The sequence below is a fragment of the Armigeres subalbatus genome, chromosome 1 (genome assembly GCF_024139115.2).
Source record: "Armigeres subalbatus isolate Guangzhou_Male chromosome 1, GZ_Asu_2, whole genome shotgun sequence".
In the NCBI taxonomy this organism is placed as follows: domain Eukaryota; kingdom Metazoa; phylum Arthropoda; class Insecta; order Diptera; family Culicidae; genus Armigeres; species Armigeres subalbatus.
Genome location: NC_085139.1, coordinates 220,954,739 through 220,973,843, shown reverse-complemented (window position 1 = coordinate 220,973,843; position 19,105 = coordinate 220,954,739). Strand labels below are relative to the sequence as shown.

General features: G+C 42.0%; 1 protein-coding gene across 1 annotated transcript in view; it reads right to left on the bottom strand.

Moving 5' to 3' along the window:
- LOC134205796 (amyloid protein-binding protein 2) overlaps positions 1 to 19,105 on the bottom strand; it is a 67,054-nt gene extending 47,949 nt beyond the window's left edge. The window contains exons 1-2 of the mRNA XM_062681392.1: positions 19,042 to 19,105; positions 18,644 to 18,886 (exon numbers count right to left, since the gene is read on the bottom strand). Coding sequence (XP_062537376.1) covers positions 18,644 to 18,787 — 144 coding nt within the window. The 5' untranslated portion in view covers positions 18,788 to 18,886; positions 19,042 to 19,105. The remainder of the gene's footprint in view (positions 1 to 18,643; positions 18,887 to 19,041) is intronic.

Below are 19,105 nucleotides of genomic sequence, written 5' to 3'. Positions count from 1 at the left end.
TTCATTAGGCCCGCAAGCCTGCTTTCAAGAGGCTCGGAAGCCTCCTTTCAAGAGGCTGGGAAGCTTCCTTTCAAGAGGCCCGGAAGCCTCCTTTTAAGAGGCTCGGAAGCCTCCTTTCAAGAGGCTCGAAAGCCTTCTTTCATGTGGCCCGGAAGCCTCCTTTCAAGAGGACGGGAAGCCTCCTTTTAAGATGCGCCGGAAGCCTCCTTTCAAGATGCCCGAAAGCTTTCTCTCAAGAGGCTCAAAATCCTTTTTTCAAGAGGCTCGAAAGTCTTTTTTCAAGTGGCCCGGAAGCCTCCTTTCAAGAGGCCCGAAAGCCTTTTTTCAAGAGGCTCGGAAGTATCCTTTCAACAGGACCGTAAGCCTCCTTTCAAGATGCCCGGAAGCTTCCTCTCAAGAGGCTCGAAAGCCTTATTTCAAGAGGCCCGGGAGGCTCCTTTCAAGAGGACCGAAAGCCGCCTTTATCACACCAAACTATAAAATTACCGGGATGCTACCGCAATTCGCCACATTAATAAAAAGAAAACATCTACAAAGAGAAATCGATCTATATTAATGCTAAGCGCAAGATATTAATATTATGATTTATTTGTTTTAGTCTTCGAAAATATAAAAAAAATCGCACAGACTGGAAATTTAAATATCATAGTAGTACAATCGTTGATATAATTTTTCGATACAAAAATCTACGATGAAGGTAATTGCTTACATTACGGATAAAAAATCCAAACGACGGATTTTTATTCATAGTAAAGGCAGTTAACTTTATTCCGGCTATTAATATTGATTGTGGGTTCAAGTTATACTGAAGGTAGTTACCTCCGATTCTTTTTCAATATCTATCTACAAAAAAATTAGCTAATTTTGATAAAAATATATATAATATAATGTTGTTATAATTTTGATATGAAATAAAACTGACCAAAGACACATTATCATCATATTATATGCGTCCAATTTGGGAATTTCGAGCTCATTCAGTAGCCTCTAGGTTGCGAAGGCCGACGGAAGTCCTTCGTAGCATAGTTGGTTTAAGCACCAGTCTAGCGTACTGTAGGGTCGTGGGTTCGAGTCCCACCCTAAGAGAAAGTGGTTACCTCCAATACATTTTTCAAATCATTATCTTCCACATAATGTACATATTCACATATGAATTTTAATAACATTGTAAATTAATGTCCAAGTCGGGTGGTTTAATCACCAGAGGCAATTACCATTGATTGAACATATTATCTGATTATTACACACGTTGTTTCAAATAACAATTATTAATATAATTGATATGCCTTGCTGATCGGGACGTTTATAAATTTCGTGTCCAAACGAATGCCAATGCTTCCAAAGGGATTCTTCATCTTCAGCGAAATCGAAATCAGAAGCAGCAAATGCTCCCCGAGAATTCGTAACTATCGCACGCTGTTTTTTCTTCTGCTGTTCTAGATTTAAATTATGCTGCTCATATTAGAATTCTTCGCAAATTGTTCGGCTATGCGTAGTTATTACAATTTACAAAGAGTGAATGAGACGCAAATGTGAAATGGTGAATTTCATTTAGTTGTCACGATTTCCAATTACCTGGAAGAAAGAAATGATGAAAGAAAATTGCCTCAAGAAAAACGATGACAGATGAGAAGCGGCAATCCACTTTATTTTTCTCATCAAAAGGATAGTTGGAATCCTGAATAAACGGTTTAAAAAAAATCTTTTCTTTTAATTTCACTAATTAATGGAAGTAAAGGGAAGATAATTTCTTTAAAACCGTGTAACATTTTCCCCTAAGACGCTCGAAAATAATAGAGATGAGTGTCGTTTTGCGCTCGCACACTAATGTGTAATTCGGCCTGTGTAAATACATGTTTGATTTCCTTCTGCTCATAACCTCAAAATTGATCGGGTCATCACAAGGAAGGCAAAGGAGTCAGAAAATGTATGGAAATATACTCATTTTAACCCAAGCTTTGCTGAGTTACACCATCTAGGAGTGTTTGTTTTCCTTTTATCGCCACTCACACATTCGGACGTGAGAATCTCAATTATTAATCCTGAATAAAGTTCATGGGAGTTACGCTCACAGAGAATCTATACCATTTCGTCGAAAGACATTTCGTTGAATACCATTTGGTCGAAAGGACACTACTTCGAATGGACATTCAGTCGAAATCAGATTGTAGCATGAACAGGGTTTGCAGAAATCGCTCTCAATAGATAACGAACAGCGATAAAAGAGAGGCAAAGACTGTTCCGAATCATAACAAGCCATGATAGCCAATTTATCAAACTTGTATACAAGTGCGAAAAACAGAATCGGATAGGTAGCCTGCATAGAAAAAACGGTGATTCTCGCTTTGTTTTCGCTCTTTTCGTGTTGGTTACTGCACAGCTGGGAGCTGCGGATAGAGTCGAAACAAGTGTCAAAGAATCTCCAAAGTAAGCTGTCAAAAAGCATCCATCGCATCGAGAGAGGTTTTGTGCATTTTGAGCATAGACCAGAGAGTACACGTATAAATCAACTCATACTAAATATAGCTCATTTTCAACTAATTTCAATTTACTGGCGTAATTTTAAATATATCGACGGATTCAACATAACTGGAGGGTATGAATTAATTTAACATTCGACACGTTAATATATACGATGCGGTCAATTGACGAAATTTTTGTAATTAAATTTTATAAAGATAAACATAATGATAATTCAATGTAAGAAAATCGTAACGTGTACAGTAAACACTGGGAGGAAATTTGCGAGTTTCAAGCAAAATATCTTGAAAATTTGATTCGATCGAGTCCGCAGCTCCCAGCTCCCAGCTCTATCATGACAGTTTGCGAAAAAAAGTCTCTCGCGGTATGCTACATATCGTATATATAAGTGAGAGACTTGTTCTTTCTCTTTAGGATTCAATCCCTGAGCATGAAGAATCATCGTACATTCGGTCGAAAGGATATTTGGTCAAAAGCGGATATTCTAATGGATATTTGAAAGAAAGGAACTTTAGTCGAAAATAATTAACAAAAAAAAAAGATTTATTGCGGTGTTCCAATAAGTCACATAGTATTGCACCACTATTGTCCAAAGAATTATGGATTCATAAAAAGAATCAATAACAGGAAAACGGTGAATATTCCTGACACTATATAAGTTAAATGATGTTTCGTTAAATGGCACTTGGTCGGAAAGACATTACGTCAAATAGACATAAGGTCATATGACCATTTAGTCGAAATAAAATTTTCGGCCAATAATTAACGAATTATGGTGAGTGCGAGTTGGCTCTTGTTTCGGACGGCAGAACGATCGCGCGATTTGCCGAAATGTTGTGTTTTGCATTGCGCGGCCGGTAATAAAGTTAATTAGTTCAGTGCGAATTGGCTCTTGTTTCGGATGGCAGAACGATCGCGCGATTTGCCGAAATATTGTGTTCTGCATTGCGCGGCCGTCAGTGCTTGTTTTGTCGTGTTTCTGCTCAGTAAGCAGATAGTTCGCGCGGCCGAGTGAGTAAACAATTGGTGCGTGATCGGACGTGTTTCAGGTAGGATTTAGTACATTCGTAAAATCCGAGTTTTTGGTTCTGATTTGAATGTTCGGTGAATAAGTGTGCGGTTGAACGTGTTTTGTATATAATGCGAAACATTTGTAAAATCTAGGTTACTTTGTCCTCCTTTGGACGGTTCGTAAGTAAATTGATGAATATATTTTAATATTTTTTTCACCATATACTGTTATTGACAAACGCTCTATATTGTCGAATAGAGCTCCCTATTATTCACCTTACCCACTAACACAAATTTTCCTTCCCGAGACATCTATGAAGGTAGTATGGGTTCCCTGCATCTTCACTAGTAGATGTTGAACTAACATTCCTTCCCTTCCTTCCGTGATTGTAAGGACGTGGCCAGGTATACAACTGCTACTGTATAGGAAAAGGTACTAATCCCAAGTACCGATTTGCGACAAAATACAGTAGATTGCTCAATTGAGCATTGTATAGCCACCCACGATTTGTACAATCACATATGCTATGCTATGATTGCTATGCTATGCTAATAATTAACGAATTATGGTTGGAATTGAATTTTATACTGAATTAATTATTGTATAAATATTGAGTGGAAGAAAGAGTATCAATAAAAAGAACAAAAAAAAACATTTCTATTCGACAAAACGTCCTTTCGACGAAATGTCATTCGACTATCAACGAAATGTTCTAAACCCGACTACAATGAAGTATTGGCAAAATAACATTGATATCATTGATTTTTGAACTTGTGCCGAAAAATAGAATAGAGGGTATTTTACCATCAGTATCCAATATTTTTTATATTTTTGTAGATTTTCAATTTTTTTATAATCCATCTTTCCAGAAGTTTCCGTTCGCTCAGGTGAAAAATTCTCGTTAGCTTTCGTATTCGTTTCTTCCGCTGCTGGTTGCACTTCCTCACGTCCACTGGATTCCTCTGATCAATCCATCCATGTATCCAAGAATGTTAACGATCATTCAGTAATTTGCGTTTAGTAGTTTGTCAATAACACATTCCAGAAGCTGAATTTCAAAATATGGTGTATGGTGGACTTCTAGTGCGAAGGTTTTCTACAACTCTGTCCAATGGTTCGTTGTTTGAATTCCACTAGTAACGGAGTTATAGCTATAGTTTCAGTAACTTAGACTAAATGATAACAAAATTCCAATCATTTAGTTGAAGTTACTGCAACTAGCGCTCTAACTCCGTTATTAGTTAAATTCTAATAACGAACCATTAGGCAAAGTTGTAGAAAAACTTTCGCACTAGAGGTCCACCATACAACATGATATGAAATTCAGCTTCTGAAATGTGTTATTGACAAACTACTAAATGATCGAACGCAAATTACTGAATGATCGTTAACATCCTTGCATGTATCTTGTGGACTATTTATTCAAATTGAAACACAATCTATGGACAAATTATCCATTTTACTAAATTAACTATTACCGACTGAAATTCGCTTTGAACATTCGACTAAATGTCCATTCGATCAAAATTCCATTCGACTAAACGTCCATTCGGTCAAATGTCCCTTCGACCAAATGTCCTTTCGACTAAATGTCATTCGACGAACTGTCCCAAAGCCGTTCACAGATGCTCTTCAAGTAATTTAATCCACATTGACTCCTCCCCTCGCAGCTCAAGCTTAATTCAAACTGTTTCGATGTTTGCCAACCAATTCGTCAATCGTAAAACATTTCCTCAAACATCCCCAAGCGCGGTCAAACCGATCAGGCACAGAGCACCAACCGAGCAAATTTCTTGAAGGCGGAGTCAATGTTGGTCGCATATATGATTGACCGTGTAATCTATTTCACCACATTTTGCGCACTGGATTGATCCAGAAAATAATCTTATGAATCAGTAAAATAGTAATACTAATTAAAAAATCATCACGCAATTTTTGTCCATTATCACGTTGTCATATGCACTGAGTCATTTGTGGTATCTATTGAGATCGATGATCAAGACAAGACAAACGATGACCCACCGGCATCGTCACCATTGTCGTGACGATGTCCGCGATTTTCCAATTTCACTTATTCTCTATATCAATCAGTAATACTCCTCTTTGCTGTTTATTTCAAACTCACCAAATACTCCGATAGATAAGCACGTTCAGCACGACATTCATTGGCGATTTTTTGTTTACCATTCCATGACATCAGCGTATGTATCGGCATATAGTAGATTGGTAAAAAGTGGAACTGATAATAGGTGAATCCTCAATTAAACTCTAAAGTAATTTCTTCACATCGCATAACAAGTAATGCTACAACAAGGTTATGTGAATTCTGAACGATTAAAACATTGTTATACGATCTCTTCTCTCACAATCTTATAGTGCAGGTCACTTTCTTCTAAAACCAGTATTTTTGTCTGGAAGGTCCACTATCGAGGCGTACTACCCCAACAGATTCAACAGGTCCGACGAACACGCAGCCATCCTTTCAGGCGTGGCACGAATGTTAACACCTCCCCCCGTTGCAGATAGGTGTTGAAGGTGTCTCTTATCTTCGTCATATGTTGTTGTTCTGAGCCGAAGAATAATCGCGTGTTTCAAATTGTGTCTTGATGCGATGCGATCCCCGCATGGATTCCGCCGTAATTTTTGATTAATGACCAGCAGCATGGGCAAGTGCTGTTGTTATGTGAGTGCAGTGAGTGCACCCCGCGCTAGCATCAACGACCAGATAAGACTCGTCTCAAGTAAACATTCGTTTGTTTACCCGCGCTTTTGGCGGAATTGAGGTTCATATTTTCTGTCCCCAAGAAGATGATGCGACGGACGGTACGTGGGGCTGATTCGCGCGAAACAGGTACATAACATAAAATGATTTGGTAGCGTGGCTGATTGATAAGATGGTTCATATTGCCCACCAACAGCGTTGTTCGTGGCTTTTACGTTGATCAATTCATTGTCATTTTTGTTTGAGCGTAATGGTGATGCAGCAATCAAGTTGCGCGTTTTTGTAATCATTAATTGAAAGACCCATTAGTCGTTAGGCGTTTCGGAGTCGGGATCATTGTTCACAAAAAAAAAATTACTGCATTTTTTTCTTACACAGATTAACTTTAGTTTAAATTGTAGTCTAGTCTAGTCTCCACAAACATAGTTGTTTGTTAAAGAGCTCTTGAAAGTGATATATTCGACTACCTTACCTATATCCATCACTTTTCTTGTTCTTATTTATATTTGAAGCACATCATAATATTGCCCATGATCGCATATTTGTAACACTCGCATTTTTGTTCATTTTGTAAAAAGCCTGTGAATCGTTCTGAAAGCTCCATTTACCGCATCTAATCCCACAACAGTAAAATAAGCTTTACTATTTTGATTATCTGTGGTAAGCTGGGAATGATTGAGTTTGTGGGGAGGATTGACAAATGATTTACAAAATCAACCAAAATGCAAATGTTACAAATATGCGATCAATATATATAATATGTTCAATTGTTCGAGACATTTTCAAATTCAAGTTTTGACATTACAATTTCCTTGACCTGATGAACTGGTTCTCGTAAGAATAATAAATACAATTACAATTTCAATTTAGACTGCAAAATGGTGGGTTGACATCAAGGAAGGAGCGCCCAACAGAGCTCTGGTCCCCACAAGTTCCTGTCTCACGCTTCCACGGGTCGTCCGATGACAAAAGACCGCCAGCTAAGGGTTGTGTACTTAGCTGGTAGTGCAGCCTGGGCACTGTTGTCCTTCTGACATCAGCTAGAGTGAGAAGGTACGCCTCGAGCGTCTGTTCACCAGGAGGTGCGGCTCAAACAGCGTCTGCCTGGTACCCAGCGGCTGATTAACGAAATGCTGTATCGCGTCAGCTATACCTAAGGTGGCAGCCCCACCAGCGCGATGTAGGTAACGCGACCCCGGTAAGGTAGCTTACTGAAGCCTCTCAAATACCACGAAAAATGGAGATAGGAGAAAAAGAGAACGTTATTTTTGGCAACCGACCCGGCAACGAAATAAGGACTATGATTGGAAACTCGGTACCTGGAATGTCAGGACCCTAAATGAACCTGGACGAGTGAACCTTCTGGCTCGTGAACTGCAGAAGGTTGGAGTGAACGTGGCCGCTATTCAAGAAGTCCGATGACCTAGATCCGGAGAATGTGAATTCCGAGCCGTGGACCCCACGACTAACACTGCATTCAAGTATAACATCTATCACAGCGGCGGCGGAAAAGGAGAGCATGGAGTTGGTTTCGTAGTGATGGGCAAGCAGATGAACACACACAGAACACAGATGAAGCACACCTGGAGACACCCAAATGGTGGAACCTGCAACCAGATAGACCATGTTCTAGTGGATGGGCGCTATTTCTCGGATGTTATCGATGTGCGGACATTCAGAGGTCCGAACATTGACTATGATCACTACCCCTCGTTGTCAGTAAAATTCGATCACGGTTGTCAACTGTATCGAACGAAAGATCACAGCGAACGATGCGTTACAATATCCAGAATTGTCGGCGGAAGGAGTATCGGCTGAGTACCGCCAGAAGCTTGACGAATGGATAAGTGCAATCAACGTTAGCGACAACATCAACGATCTATGGGAGTCGATCCATGTAGCGGTGAGCACAACAGCACGAGAAGTGGTAGGCACCGCACAGAGGCGACCCAGGATGGGTTGGTTCGATGTGGAGTGTCAGAGAGTGACAGACGAGAAGAACGTTGCCAGGAGCCGAATGTTGGTGTCGGGTACCCGATCGAATAAAGATCGGTACAAGGAAGCAAGAGCAGCCGAAAAACTAACCCACCGCAGGAAAAAAAAGAGTACGAAGAACAAGTTATTAGTGAGGCGCAGGAAAAATTGGAGCAGAACGATATGCGGAGGTTTTATGAGTCTGTCAATGTAAATATTAGCGACGATGGACAAGCTGTGGAGTCACCTACACTAGATGAGGTTAAAAAAGCTGTTAAAGAGCTGAAAAACAATAAGGCTGCGGGGAAGGACCAGCTCCCTGCTGAACTTCTCAAACATGGCAGTGAGCAGCTTTATGAAGTTCTGCACCATATTATGTCGAAAATATGGGAAGACGAGGAAATGCCTTCTAGCTGGTTGGACGGCCTCATTTGCCCTCTCTTTATGAAGGGGCACAAACTGGAGTGCGCCAATCACCGAGGAATAACCCTCCTCAATTCGGCGTACAAAATTATGTCCCGTATTCTGTTCAACAGAAGCCTCTTTAAAGGAGGCTTTCTAGCCTTGTGAAAGGAGGCTTCCGGGCCTCTTGAAAGGAGGCTTCAAGGTTTGAGCGACTAACCGGCACAAATTTAGAACTTAACCAGTTTTTAAAAGGAAATAAATGGTAATCGGTTTTCCTATTTTTATATTAGTTACACCCAATTATAATCCAGATCGGTTTTTTGGATCGGTCGATCAGTCTAATGAGTACTACGCAACACCAAACATTTGTGTTTTCCCATCACTCCGTAACATTTTTGTATGAGATCCCATTTTTTGTAGTGTGGAGGGTTACCAACCACATGACACACCCCGTTGCACCCCCAATTTTGTTACGATATTCATGTACAAGCCCTAATTTACTAAAAAAACTTTTTCTCAATTTCTAAGCCATTGTGATAATGTATCAATAAACCGAAAGCTTTCTATGCCTTATTTCAGAAGCACATTGAATTCGCGTAACGCGACACCATATTTCTGTACCTAGTGTAAATTCATGGGAAATGCTCCGATTTTGAATTTCAATACACGAAAAGAAAGCTCTTGACGAGTACTAAGAGAATACGAAATATTTTTTTCCAATGTTTGTACTTTTTGTATAGTATCACTTATACGACTATTTTCGTAACGCGACACCATTTCAATGTCACTATTTTTAAAGTACAAATATCTCATGACAACTAAAATTCTCGAAGCAATGCAATGTGCACACAAAAAGGTCATTAAAAACGTTATTTAATTACGTATTCATCTACATATACATTTGCACCCAAATAGGTGCAATGGAGCACATTTGTAAAAATTTGATTAGGGAGTTTTTTCTTTCACACTAAAAGTCTGCTACTTTGATTGGCTGGAGGAACTTCCGAAGGAATTTCTGGAGGAACGTCCGAAGGAGTTCCTGGAGGAACTTCCGAAGGAACACCTGGAGCAACTTCCGAAGGAATTCCTGGAGGAACTTCCGAAGGAATTCCTGGAAGAACTTTCGAAGGAATTCCTGAAGCAACTACCGAACGAATTCCTGGAGGAACTTCCGATGGAATTCCTGGAGGAACGTCCGAAGGAATTTCTGGAGGAACTTCCGAAGGAACTCCTGGAGCAACTTCCGAAGGAATTCCTGGAGGAACTTCCAAAGGAATTCCTGGAAGAACTTCCGAAGAAATTCCTGGAGAAACATCCGAAGGAATTCGTGGAGGAACTTCCGAAGGAATTCCCGGAGCAACTTCCGAAGGAATTCCTAGAGGAACTTCAGAAGGAATTCCTGGATGAACTTACTTTATTTGTCTTCTTTGTCTTAACTATCTTTTTTGTCTTATTTGTCTTATTTATACAAGCACCACTGTTATTAGCCAAATCCCTTCCAAAGCTTGTCTGGAAACCTTGTACAGAAATCCTCTCACGATATTTTCTAATGTTGTTCTAGAAAAGGCTCAAGTTTTCATTTTCCAAAACCAGCAGAAGTTTGTTTATTTTGATCTCCTCATTGCGTGATTGGTTGGCGCTGTTGCTGTTCTCTCCCCGAACCACTGAATGAGTGATATATTTATTCCCCATTATTGCCAATTCCTTTTGTTCTCCTTTTACAGAAAATTCTAAAGGAATTGTAAACTGCATAATGATTAAATAATTTTGGCGACACTGACAGCGTCATTCTGGCCTGGCGGGCTGAATTGAGCAATTTTCTCTCTCAGAGAGTGCTACCACGTGCTTTTTTAAACGGAAAACCCTTCCTTCAGACCTTAAGCGCCTGCTTAGGCAAAAAAGACTTTTACTTTACTTAGTATTAGAAATCTTAATAATAAATAACATTTTTTTTTTACGTGTATGATGCTCGAGAAATATTTACTCTTTCACTCAGAATGCTGGTTGAATTTTTTTGACATTCAAATTTAATATTATTTATTATTAATATTTTTAATACTTTTTTGCCAAAGCAGGCGCTTATGTCGTTTTCGATTATTGCTGGGTCGAACCTAGTTCTGCACCGGATCCGCTTTAACAGCTGTCAAAACGTTCGGTTATTCGTTCAGGTTGGATCGCCATCCGTACCAGATCCGACCCAAAATGAATGAGGTTCGCTCTGCCGATTTATCGAGATCCAACCTAGATTCACCAATACATTCGAACACAAACTGTCAAACTGGTATTTATGTTTACGCTAAATGAAAACGTAAAAGATGGGTATATGATTTTGTTTGTTTCATTTGTTAAATTTATCAATTTTGTTGCTGTCTTCCACGCAAAAATTGATTATTTTAATGTTGTGCTGTCTTCAAGTTTCTCTGATGGTGAATCGTGTTCAGACATCGACATATTTTTCGCTGATTACCTCAGATGGTAGCTCCATTATAAAAAAAACCCAGAATAATCCACCTAGCAGTGATGATGCCTTTCTCGTGCATTATAAAATATATTGAAAAAATCACATTAGAAAGGTCAAAAAAGCTCTTTAGGGGAATAGATCACATTTTTTCGATCATTTTGCATGTTTTTGCATTGATTAAAATGCATTGCCACCATTTTCAATACAAATTTTTTTTTTTTGTTTTTTGTACTTTTTTTCCGAAATGCAATGTCCGATCAAGCCAATTTTCAATAGCAAACAATGGGACCACATTCCTCGTCGAATGTTGCGAGTAAATCGGATAATGCTAAGTTCCAAAAAGTGTGTCTACAAAATTTGTACACATACACACACACATACATACATACACACATACAGACATCACCTCAGTTCGTCGAGCTGAGTCGATCGGTATATGACACTATGGGTCGCCGGGCATTCTATCAAAAGTTCTTTTTTGGAGCAATCATATAGCCTTTCGGTACAACTTTGTTGTACGAGAAAGGCAAAAATGAGGGTTGATCATTTTGTTGAAAATGTGATTTATAAAATGCAGTGACGAGAAGGTAGCTGCTGTTTATTCACTATTACGTTGTGTATCCGTACATATACTTTAGGTATAATTGCTCTTCAATGGGAAAATAGCGTACAGAGTATCTGCCGCTATGAAGTTATTTATACCAAAATGTTCTTACCATTATTTTATTCATTATTGCAGTTCTGTGCAGAATTTGTTCAAGGTTATGGATTTGAAAAATATACACATAATGTATTAACCCTGGCATTAATCATTTATAAGGCTTTAGCAACTATGTTGCCTTCAACAAATTTAGGAACAGTTTTCATACGAATTGTGCATAATTTTTGAGTGGAAGAAAGGTTTTTAATTGTAATTCGTTAAAAAAACCGACAAAGACATATTTATTCCCATTGATATTTATTATGTTGAATCTCCTTTTTAGATTTTGTAGTGAAAAATTATTTGCCTCTTTTGTATATTTGGTTTTTGCAGTTCTGACGAAATCGCAATTTATCCCAAATGGTCCCCTCTGGGGAGAAAAATAGCAGAAAGAATGCAAATAGCAAAAAAGAATGCTGTTCAACTCTTGTATGATTTGATTCTTTGTTTTAAAATAAAAGGCACCAAATCTAAATAAATTTTGTATTGGATTTTTTACTAAGTGTTCCCATATTTTCTTGTTCTGTTCCATTTCAATGACATAATTGATAATTATTCAAATCTACTGTAACACAATCACTGTTACCCGAAAAGCCATATAGAATCAGCATAATAGTTTATCGGGAAACACGGATTGGCATAAATTCTTTCACGGCAATCCACATTGCCGTCGTCATTCATCACAAGCTCCTAATCACATTAATTTATTGATGGATTAATAGTCATTTTAGTCATTAAACAATTAACAGAAGAAACGTCTGATTTCCCCCATAATTCATAAAACAAGAAAAAATAACACTAATAACAAAATTCAATAGATAAAATATGTCTGTTTCTGCCAGCTGATAAAAGTTCGAATTGAAAACAAAACAGATAATAGGGCCTGAGTTCTCACTAATACCATCATGCTGACTCGATCCCGATTCGTTTTTCGTTCGGTTATTCAGAGTCGGACCTGACCCAGGTTTAAAACCGAAAACGACATTAATGATATGTATAAGAAAAACCCTGATTAATCCACCTAGCGGTGTTGGTGCCTTTCTCGTGCAAAAAGGAATACTGAATAATATGAGTGGGTGTTTTTCAGCGTGTTTTGTGCATAGACAGTGGCGTTTCCCTAACCTCAATCTACCTGTGCACTGGACTTAAATTTAAGGAATTGGTGTGCGAAAATGCATAGAATAGCCAGATTATGATTAGTTTAACTGACTCTGACCATTTTATTTTCCATTTGAGCTGTCAAAATATTAAAATTTTCATTGAGTCAGTGCACAGGTAAAAAGTGAGGTAACGCGACGCCACTGCGCATAGAAAATAGTATTTTGGCCATACATTCTGATCCCATAGTACAACCTGACAAATTTTCAATAGCAAATAATGGGACAGGATTCTCAGTCGAATGGAACTTGTTGCGAGTAATTCAACCAATGCTAAGTTCCAAAAAGTGTGTCTACAAAATGTTGTACACATATACACATAGACACATACATACATACATACACACATACATGGGCTGCGAAATGGTGAGTTGACATCTGGGTAGGAGCGACCTACACAGCTCTGGTCCTCACAAGTTCCAATCTCACGCTTCCACGAGTCTTCCGATGACAATCGACCGCCAGCTAAGGGTTTTGTAGCTAGCTGGTAGTGCAGCCTGGGCACTGCTGTCCTTCTGACATCAGCTATAGTGAGAGGGTGCGACCAAAGGGACCATCGTCCCTGACCCCTAATCCCAAGGCGTTAAGCGACCCGTGCCGAGGGGATGCATGGCCAGAGGGGTGAAATAATGAGCTAGGCCTTTAACGGAGCCTGTGGGTTACCTGGGCACCCTCCACAGTAATTGCCGCTTACCGCGTCATGCTGGGCTCTGGTGTGGTGGACCTCTTTTCCCGAGCAACTCGTGGGACCAAAATGGAAAACCAAGTCAATTCTTCAATTAGTGGTAGTAGTGTAGGCGACAACCCCTTCGCAAGAGGTGGGTTGTTCAGGTCTCCGCCTAGGAGGCCAGAGGCAATATTCGGCAGCTCAGTGCGCAGCGCCAGCGTGGGTCACTCAACCTTCCTCTCGCCTTAAAAAACGCCGGTAGGGGTTATTGACGGCCCATGGCTTGTGGAGGCGATGAACCGCAAACGCGATGGGCTTTCGGCCTTCGAAGTGGCGACGGAACAGCTGGACGCCATCATCGACTTTGCGTCATCGAACCATAATATCAGTAAGGACCTCAAGAGGAGCCTGCTGAAACTTCGAAAGTCGATGTTGGACGCCAAGCTGGAGAGGGCGGTCGGTCTACCCAGACTGAGGCCCAAGGAATCGCGGACTCGGGCAAGGTCGAATCGACCGAGGGCGCGCCAGCGTAGACGGTGGTGCCAAAGTCTACCCAGACTGAGGCTCAAGTATTCGCGGGCACGTCGGGGGTGACTGCTCCAACGGAGCAGACACAAAAACTGGGGAGACAGTCTCCAGGGGATGAGCTCCCTGGGGGCCGCTCCAAAACGCGGAGGGTTACTACCCCGAACAAGGGTAGTGGGGCTGGGATGCTGAACCCCGGCCAGGTACCTCCAAAACCGGGGGAAGACGGACCTGGAAAGGTCCGTCCACCCAGGAAAGACGGTGGTATGGGGTTACGGCAGGCTGAGAGCTCTCAGCCGTCCCAGACCAGGGAAATAAAGGGGGATGACGCCCCCTGGTCAAGAACAAGAGGAAACCGAAGACGTCAAGGGCCGAAACGAAGGCCCAGGCGAATGAGGGTAGAGAAAAAGTCTAGGGTAGGCGCCAATCGCTCTAGGGGCGATGCCCTAGTCATCACGGCGGAGTACTCGGACGTCTTGAAGGCGATGAGGAGTGACGTCAAGCTCGGTGAGCTCGGCGCCGACGTACGTCAAATAAGACGTACCCGGATGGGCGAGATGATCCTCGAGCTGAATCGGGGCGTAACGCAAAAGGGCGCCAGCTACAAGAAGTTGGCGGAGGAAGTCCTAGGCGAGACGGTCAAGGTGAGGGCACTCACGACGGAGGTGAATCTAAGGGTTAAAGACCTGGACGAGATCACCGAAGTCGAAGAGCTCGTCACGGCACTATCCGCGAAGATCCAGCTATCCAGCGTAAGAGGAGGGGAGTTCGCTATTGTGCAGTAGTGACTCTCGACGTGAGGAATGCATTCAATAGTGCCAGTTGGGCAGCTATTGCAGATGCGCTCCTGAGTACCTGTACAAGATTCTCGGAAGCTACTTCCAGCATCGAGTACTGGTATACGACACGGGGCGGGTCGGAAGTGCGTTGACATAACCTCAGGGGTTCCGCAAGGTTCCATACTGAGTCCGGTGTTATGGAACGTCATGTACGACGGTGTCTAGAGGTTGAAGTTCCCGGTGGGCGTGGTAATCGTCGGCTTCGCTGACGATCTTCAGGTCTACGGCGAATCGATCGAAGAGGTGGAGTTGACTGCAGTCCACTCGATCGCAATTGTGAAGGATTGGATGAAATCCAGGAAGTTAGAACTTCAGAATTTCGTCCAGAAGTTCCTCCAGGATTTCGTCCGGAAGTTCCTCCATGAATTCCTCCGGTAGTTCTTCCAGGATTTCGTCTGGAAGTTCCTCCAGGATGTTCTCTAGAATTTCCTCCAGGATTTCGTCCGAAAGTTCCTCCATGAATTCCTCCGGAAGTTCCTCCAGGATTTATTTCAGAAGTTCCTCTAGGATTTCGTTTGGAAGCTCCTCCAGGATTGCGTCCGGAAGTTTCGTCAGGATTTTGTCCGGAAGCTCCTCCAGGATTTCGTCCAAAAGTTCCTCCAGGATTTCGTCCGGAAGTTCCTCCAGGATTTCGTCCGGAAGTTCCTCGAGGATTTCGTTCGGAAGTTCTTTCAGGATCTTGGCCGGGAATTCCTCCAGGATTTCATCCGAAAGTTCCAACAGCAATTCCTCCGGAAGTTCCTTCAGGATTCCGCCCGATGGTTCCTCAAGGATTTCATTCGGAAGTTTCTCGAAGATTTCGTCCAGACGCTCTTCCAAGATTTCGTGCGGAAGTTCCTCCAGGATTTCATCCGGGGGTTTTCCAGGATTTCGTCCGGAAGTACGTCCAAGTTTTCGTCTGGAAGTTCCTCCATGATGTCGTCTAGAACTTCCTCCTGGATTACGTCCAAAAGTTCCTCAATGAATTCCTTCGGAAGTTTATCCAGCATTTCGTTCAGAAATTCCACTAGGATTTTCTCTGGAAGATCCTCTAGGATTTCGTCCGGAAGTTCCTCCAGGGTTTAGTCGGGAAATTTATCCAGGATTTTGTCCGAAAGCTCCTTCAATTCCTCTGGAAGTTTCTCCAGGAATTCCTCCGGAAGTTCCCCAAGGAAATCTTCCAGAAGCTCCTCCAGGAATTTCTCCGCAAGTTCTTCCAGGATTTTTTCCGAAAGTTTCTCCAGGAAATTCTCCGAAAATTCTTGCAAAATTTCCTCTAAGTATTTTTTTACTGAATTCTACAAAATTTCCATTAAAGGAAGCTTCTTTAAGATTTTTTTCGGGAGTTTCTTCAAGAATTCCTTCATAAGAAGCCCCTCAGATAATTCCTTCGTAGACTCCTGCACTGCCGTAAACTGAGAAAGTGACGTATGCGCCAAATTACAACATACATGTTTTCTATTTTTCTGTTAAAGAGCTCGATAAGTACTACTCGTTAACACCATTTTTAGAAAATGTCCGGAAATGTCCAGTTCGATTCTCGGTCCGGTCTAGGATGTTAAGTCAAGTACGAGACACTGAAGACGGCCTTACTGTTGAGGTCGAAATACGTATCTGTCAAAGGTACAATAAAGTAGTGGAAATAAATGGAATAGTACAAACTCGTCTTATGACAAATAAATATATATAATTTTCGTAACGGTATAGGGGCCAGGGGTCTAGGACAGGGGCAGCAGGGACTATGTCCAAGGGCTTGACGATCCCTCCCCAGGCCATCTGCGAGTTGTGGCGCCTGCCTAGGATGTGGTGGGGTTTGACAGTGGGCCCTGTTAAACCTCTATAAAAAGCTGCATGAATCCGCAAGTAGGCTCCGCCAAAGCGACCGTGTGCCACTCAAAGCGCACAAGCCCAAGTCCTGGTGTTAGGTGGGACGCTAAACAGCCCTGACACGACGGCCCTCCGACGAGACAGGAGGTTTGCGCAGGCCCAATAAGCCGCCTTTAAAAACAACTATTACGAAAGACATAGAAGATAATACGACTCGATACAATCGGCAACGACCTAGGCGACGAATGAAGGATCACGATTGGAAGCTTGGAACATGGAACTGCAAGTCGCTAGGCTTCGCAGGTTGCGACAGGATAATCTACGATGAATTACATCCCCGCAACTTCGATGTCGTAGCGCTGCAGAAAATCTGCTGGACAGGACAGAAAGTGTGGAAAAGCGGGCATCGAGCGGCTACCTTCTACCAAAGCTTTGGCACCACCAACGAGCTGGGAACCGGCTTCATAGTGCTGGGAAAGATGCGCCAACGCGTGATTGGGTGGCAGCCAATCAACGCAAGGATGTGCAAGCTGAGGATAAAAGGCCGTTTCTTCAACTATAGCATCATCAACGTGCACTGCCCACACGAAGGGAGATCCGACGACGAGAAAGAAGCGTTCTATGCGCAGCTGGAGCAGACATACGATGGATGCCCACTGCGGGACGTCAAAATCGTCATCGGTGACATGAACGCTCAGGTAGGAAGGGAGGAAATGTATAGACCGGTCATCGGACCGGATAGTCTGCATACCGTATCGAACGACAACGGCCAACGATGCATAAACTTTGCAGCCTACCGTGGAATGGTAGTCCGAAGCACTTTCTTTCCCCGCAAGAATATCCACAAGGCCACATGTAAATCACCTAATCAAGTAACGGAAAACCAAATCGACCACGTTTTAATCGACGGTAAATTCTTCTCCGACATCACGAACGTACGCACTTACCGCAGTGCGAATATTGAATCCGACCACTACCTCGTTGCAGTGTCTGCGTTCAAGGTGGTATAGGATAGTATAGACCACGTACGAAGATCATGGGCGAAAAAAGGTTTCCCGAGACGGGTTGGACTGGTGACAAATTCTACGAAGGTAAAGTACTTGCTTGTGAGCTTATCGGAGCGCTATATGGCCCTGCTGAAAATCAGTGTAGAGATAGACGAGGATAACTTCGAGGTACTTGATTAATTCGTTTACTTTGAATCCTTGCTAACGGCTGATAATAATGGTTCTCGTGAAATACAAAGGCGAACCATCTGTGGGAGTCATGCTCATCACAGCGGTGGTCATCTTCGGACATGGAACTTAGACCATGCTTGTGAGCACTTGGAGTATTCAAAAGACGCATGCTTAGGACCATCTTTGGTCGCGTGCAAGAGGATGGTGTGTGGGGCGAAGGATGAACCACGACCTCGCCCAACTCTACGCATTAATGATACATATTTTATACTTATTATTATTTAAAATTAACATATTTATACGAAAGTTAAAGGCATTCGTATAAGTTTATTACCAGTTAATCAGTTGAAGTGACCATTTCATAAGTTGGAACATAATCTGCGAATAAAGTAAATCAGTTTGTGTGGCAACCCTGCATCCAACCACTCGCACGTACAGACGTTTTTATTTCTCAAAGACTTTCCCCGTTTTCATGCATTGCTCAAAGCAAAAACCTGGTTACTATGGTGGGTTGCCTAAACAACAATAACAACAACAGTTGGCGAAAATCGGGAGATCAAAAATTGTCACCTTCTAGATGTCCTTGGGAAGGGGTGACGCAGAATCCGAATTCTTTTTCTCGTTTCTTCTAGTGAAGACGACTCACTAGTCCCAATATGCTACTAATATTAGTCATCTCTATTAGCGAGCAGGAAGTATTGCCCCGTTTCACCTACCTGTTCCAAGACGCTAGCCAGTACTGCCGTCGGCAGCATCCGTAAATCGACTACGGTGCTCATTCTTTTGGAAATCATTTGATCCAGGTTCCGCACATAGGCCAGCAGGCAGGAACTGTACAGCGAAGGAGGTTCCCTAACCATCCTTCCCGTTGTTTTGTTCCCTTTTCACTAACACAAAATGATGGCTCGGGACCAGACACTTCCGCGATTTGACTTCGGAAGACAAAATAATCACACTTTCTATACACGTACAGGAAGACACTTTGATTATACAAAAGAAACAAAAAAAAAACGTTTTAGCCCCAAACCGATTCGGAATCGAGCGCGGCGGGGAGAATTTGTTTCGCGAAATTGTACTGCCTGGCGACGGTGGATTGCCAGCACTCAAAATTTACACTTTTCGAAAGAAACTTTTTTCTTCCCAGCTGCTTCGCGGACACCCAGACCGAACTGCATTCC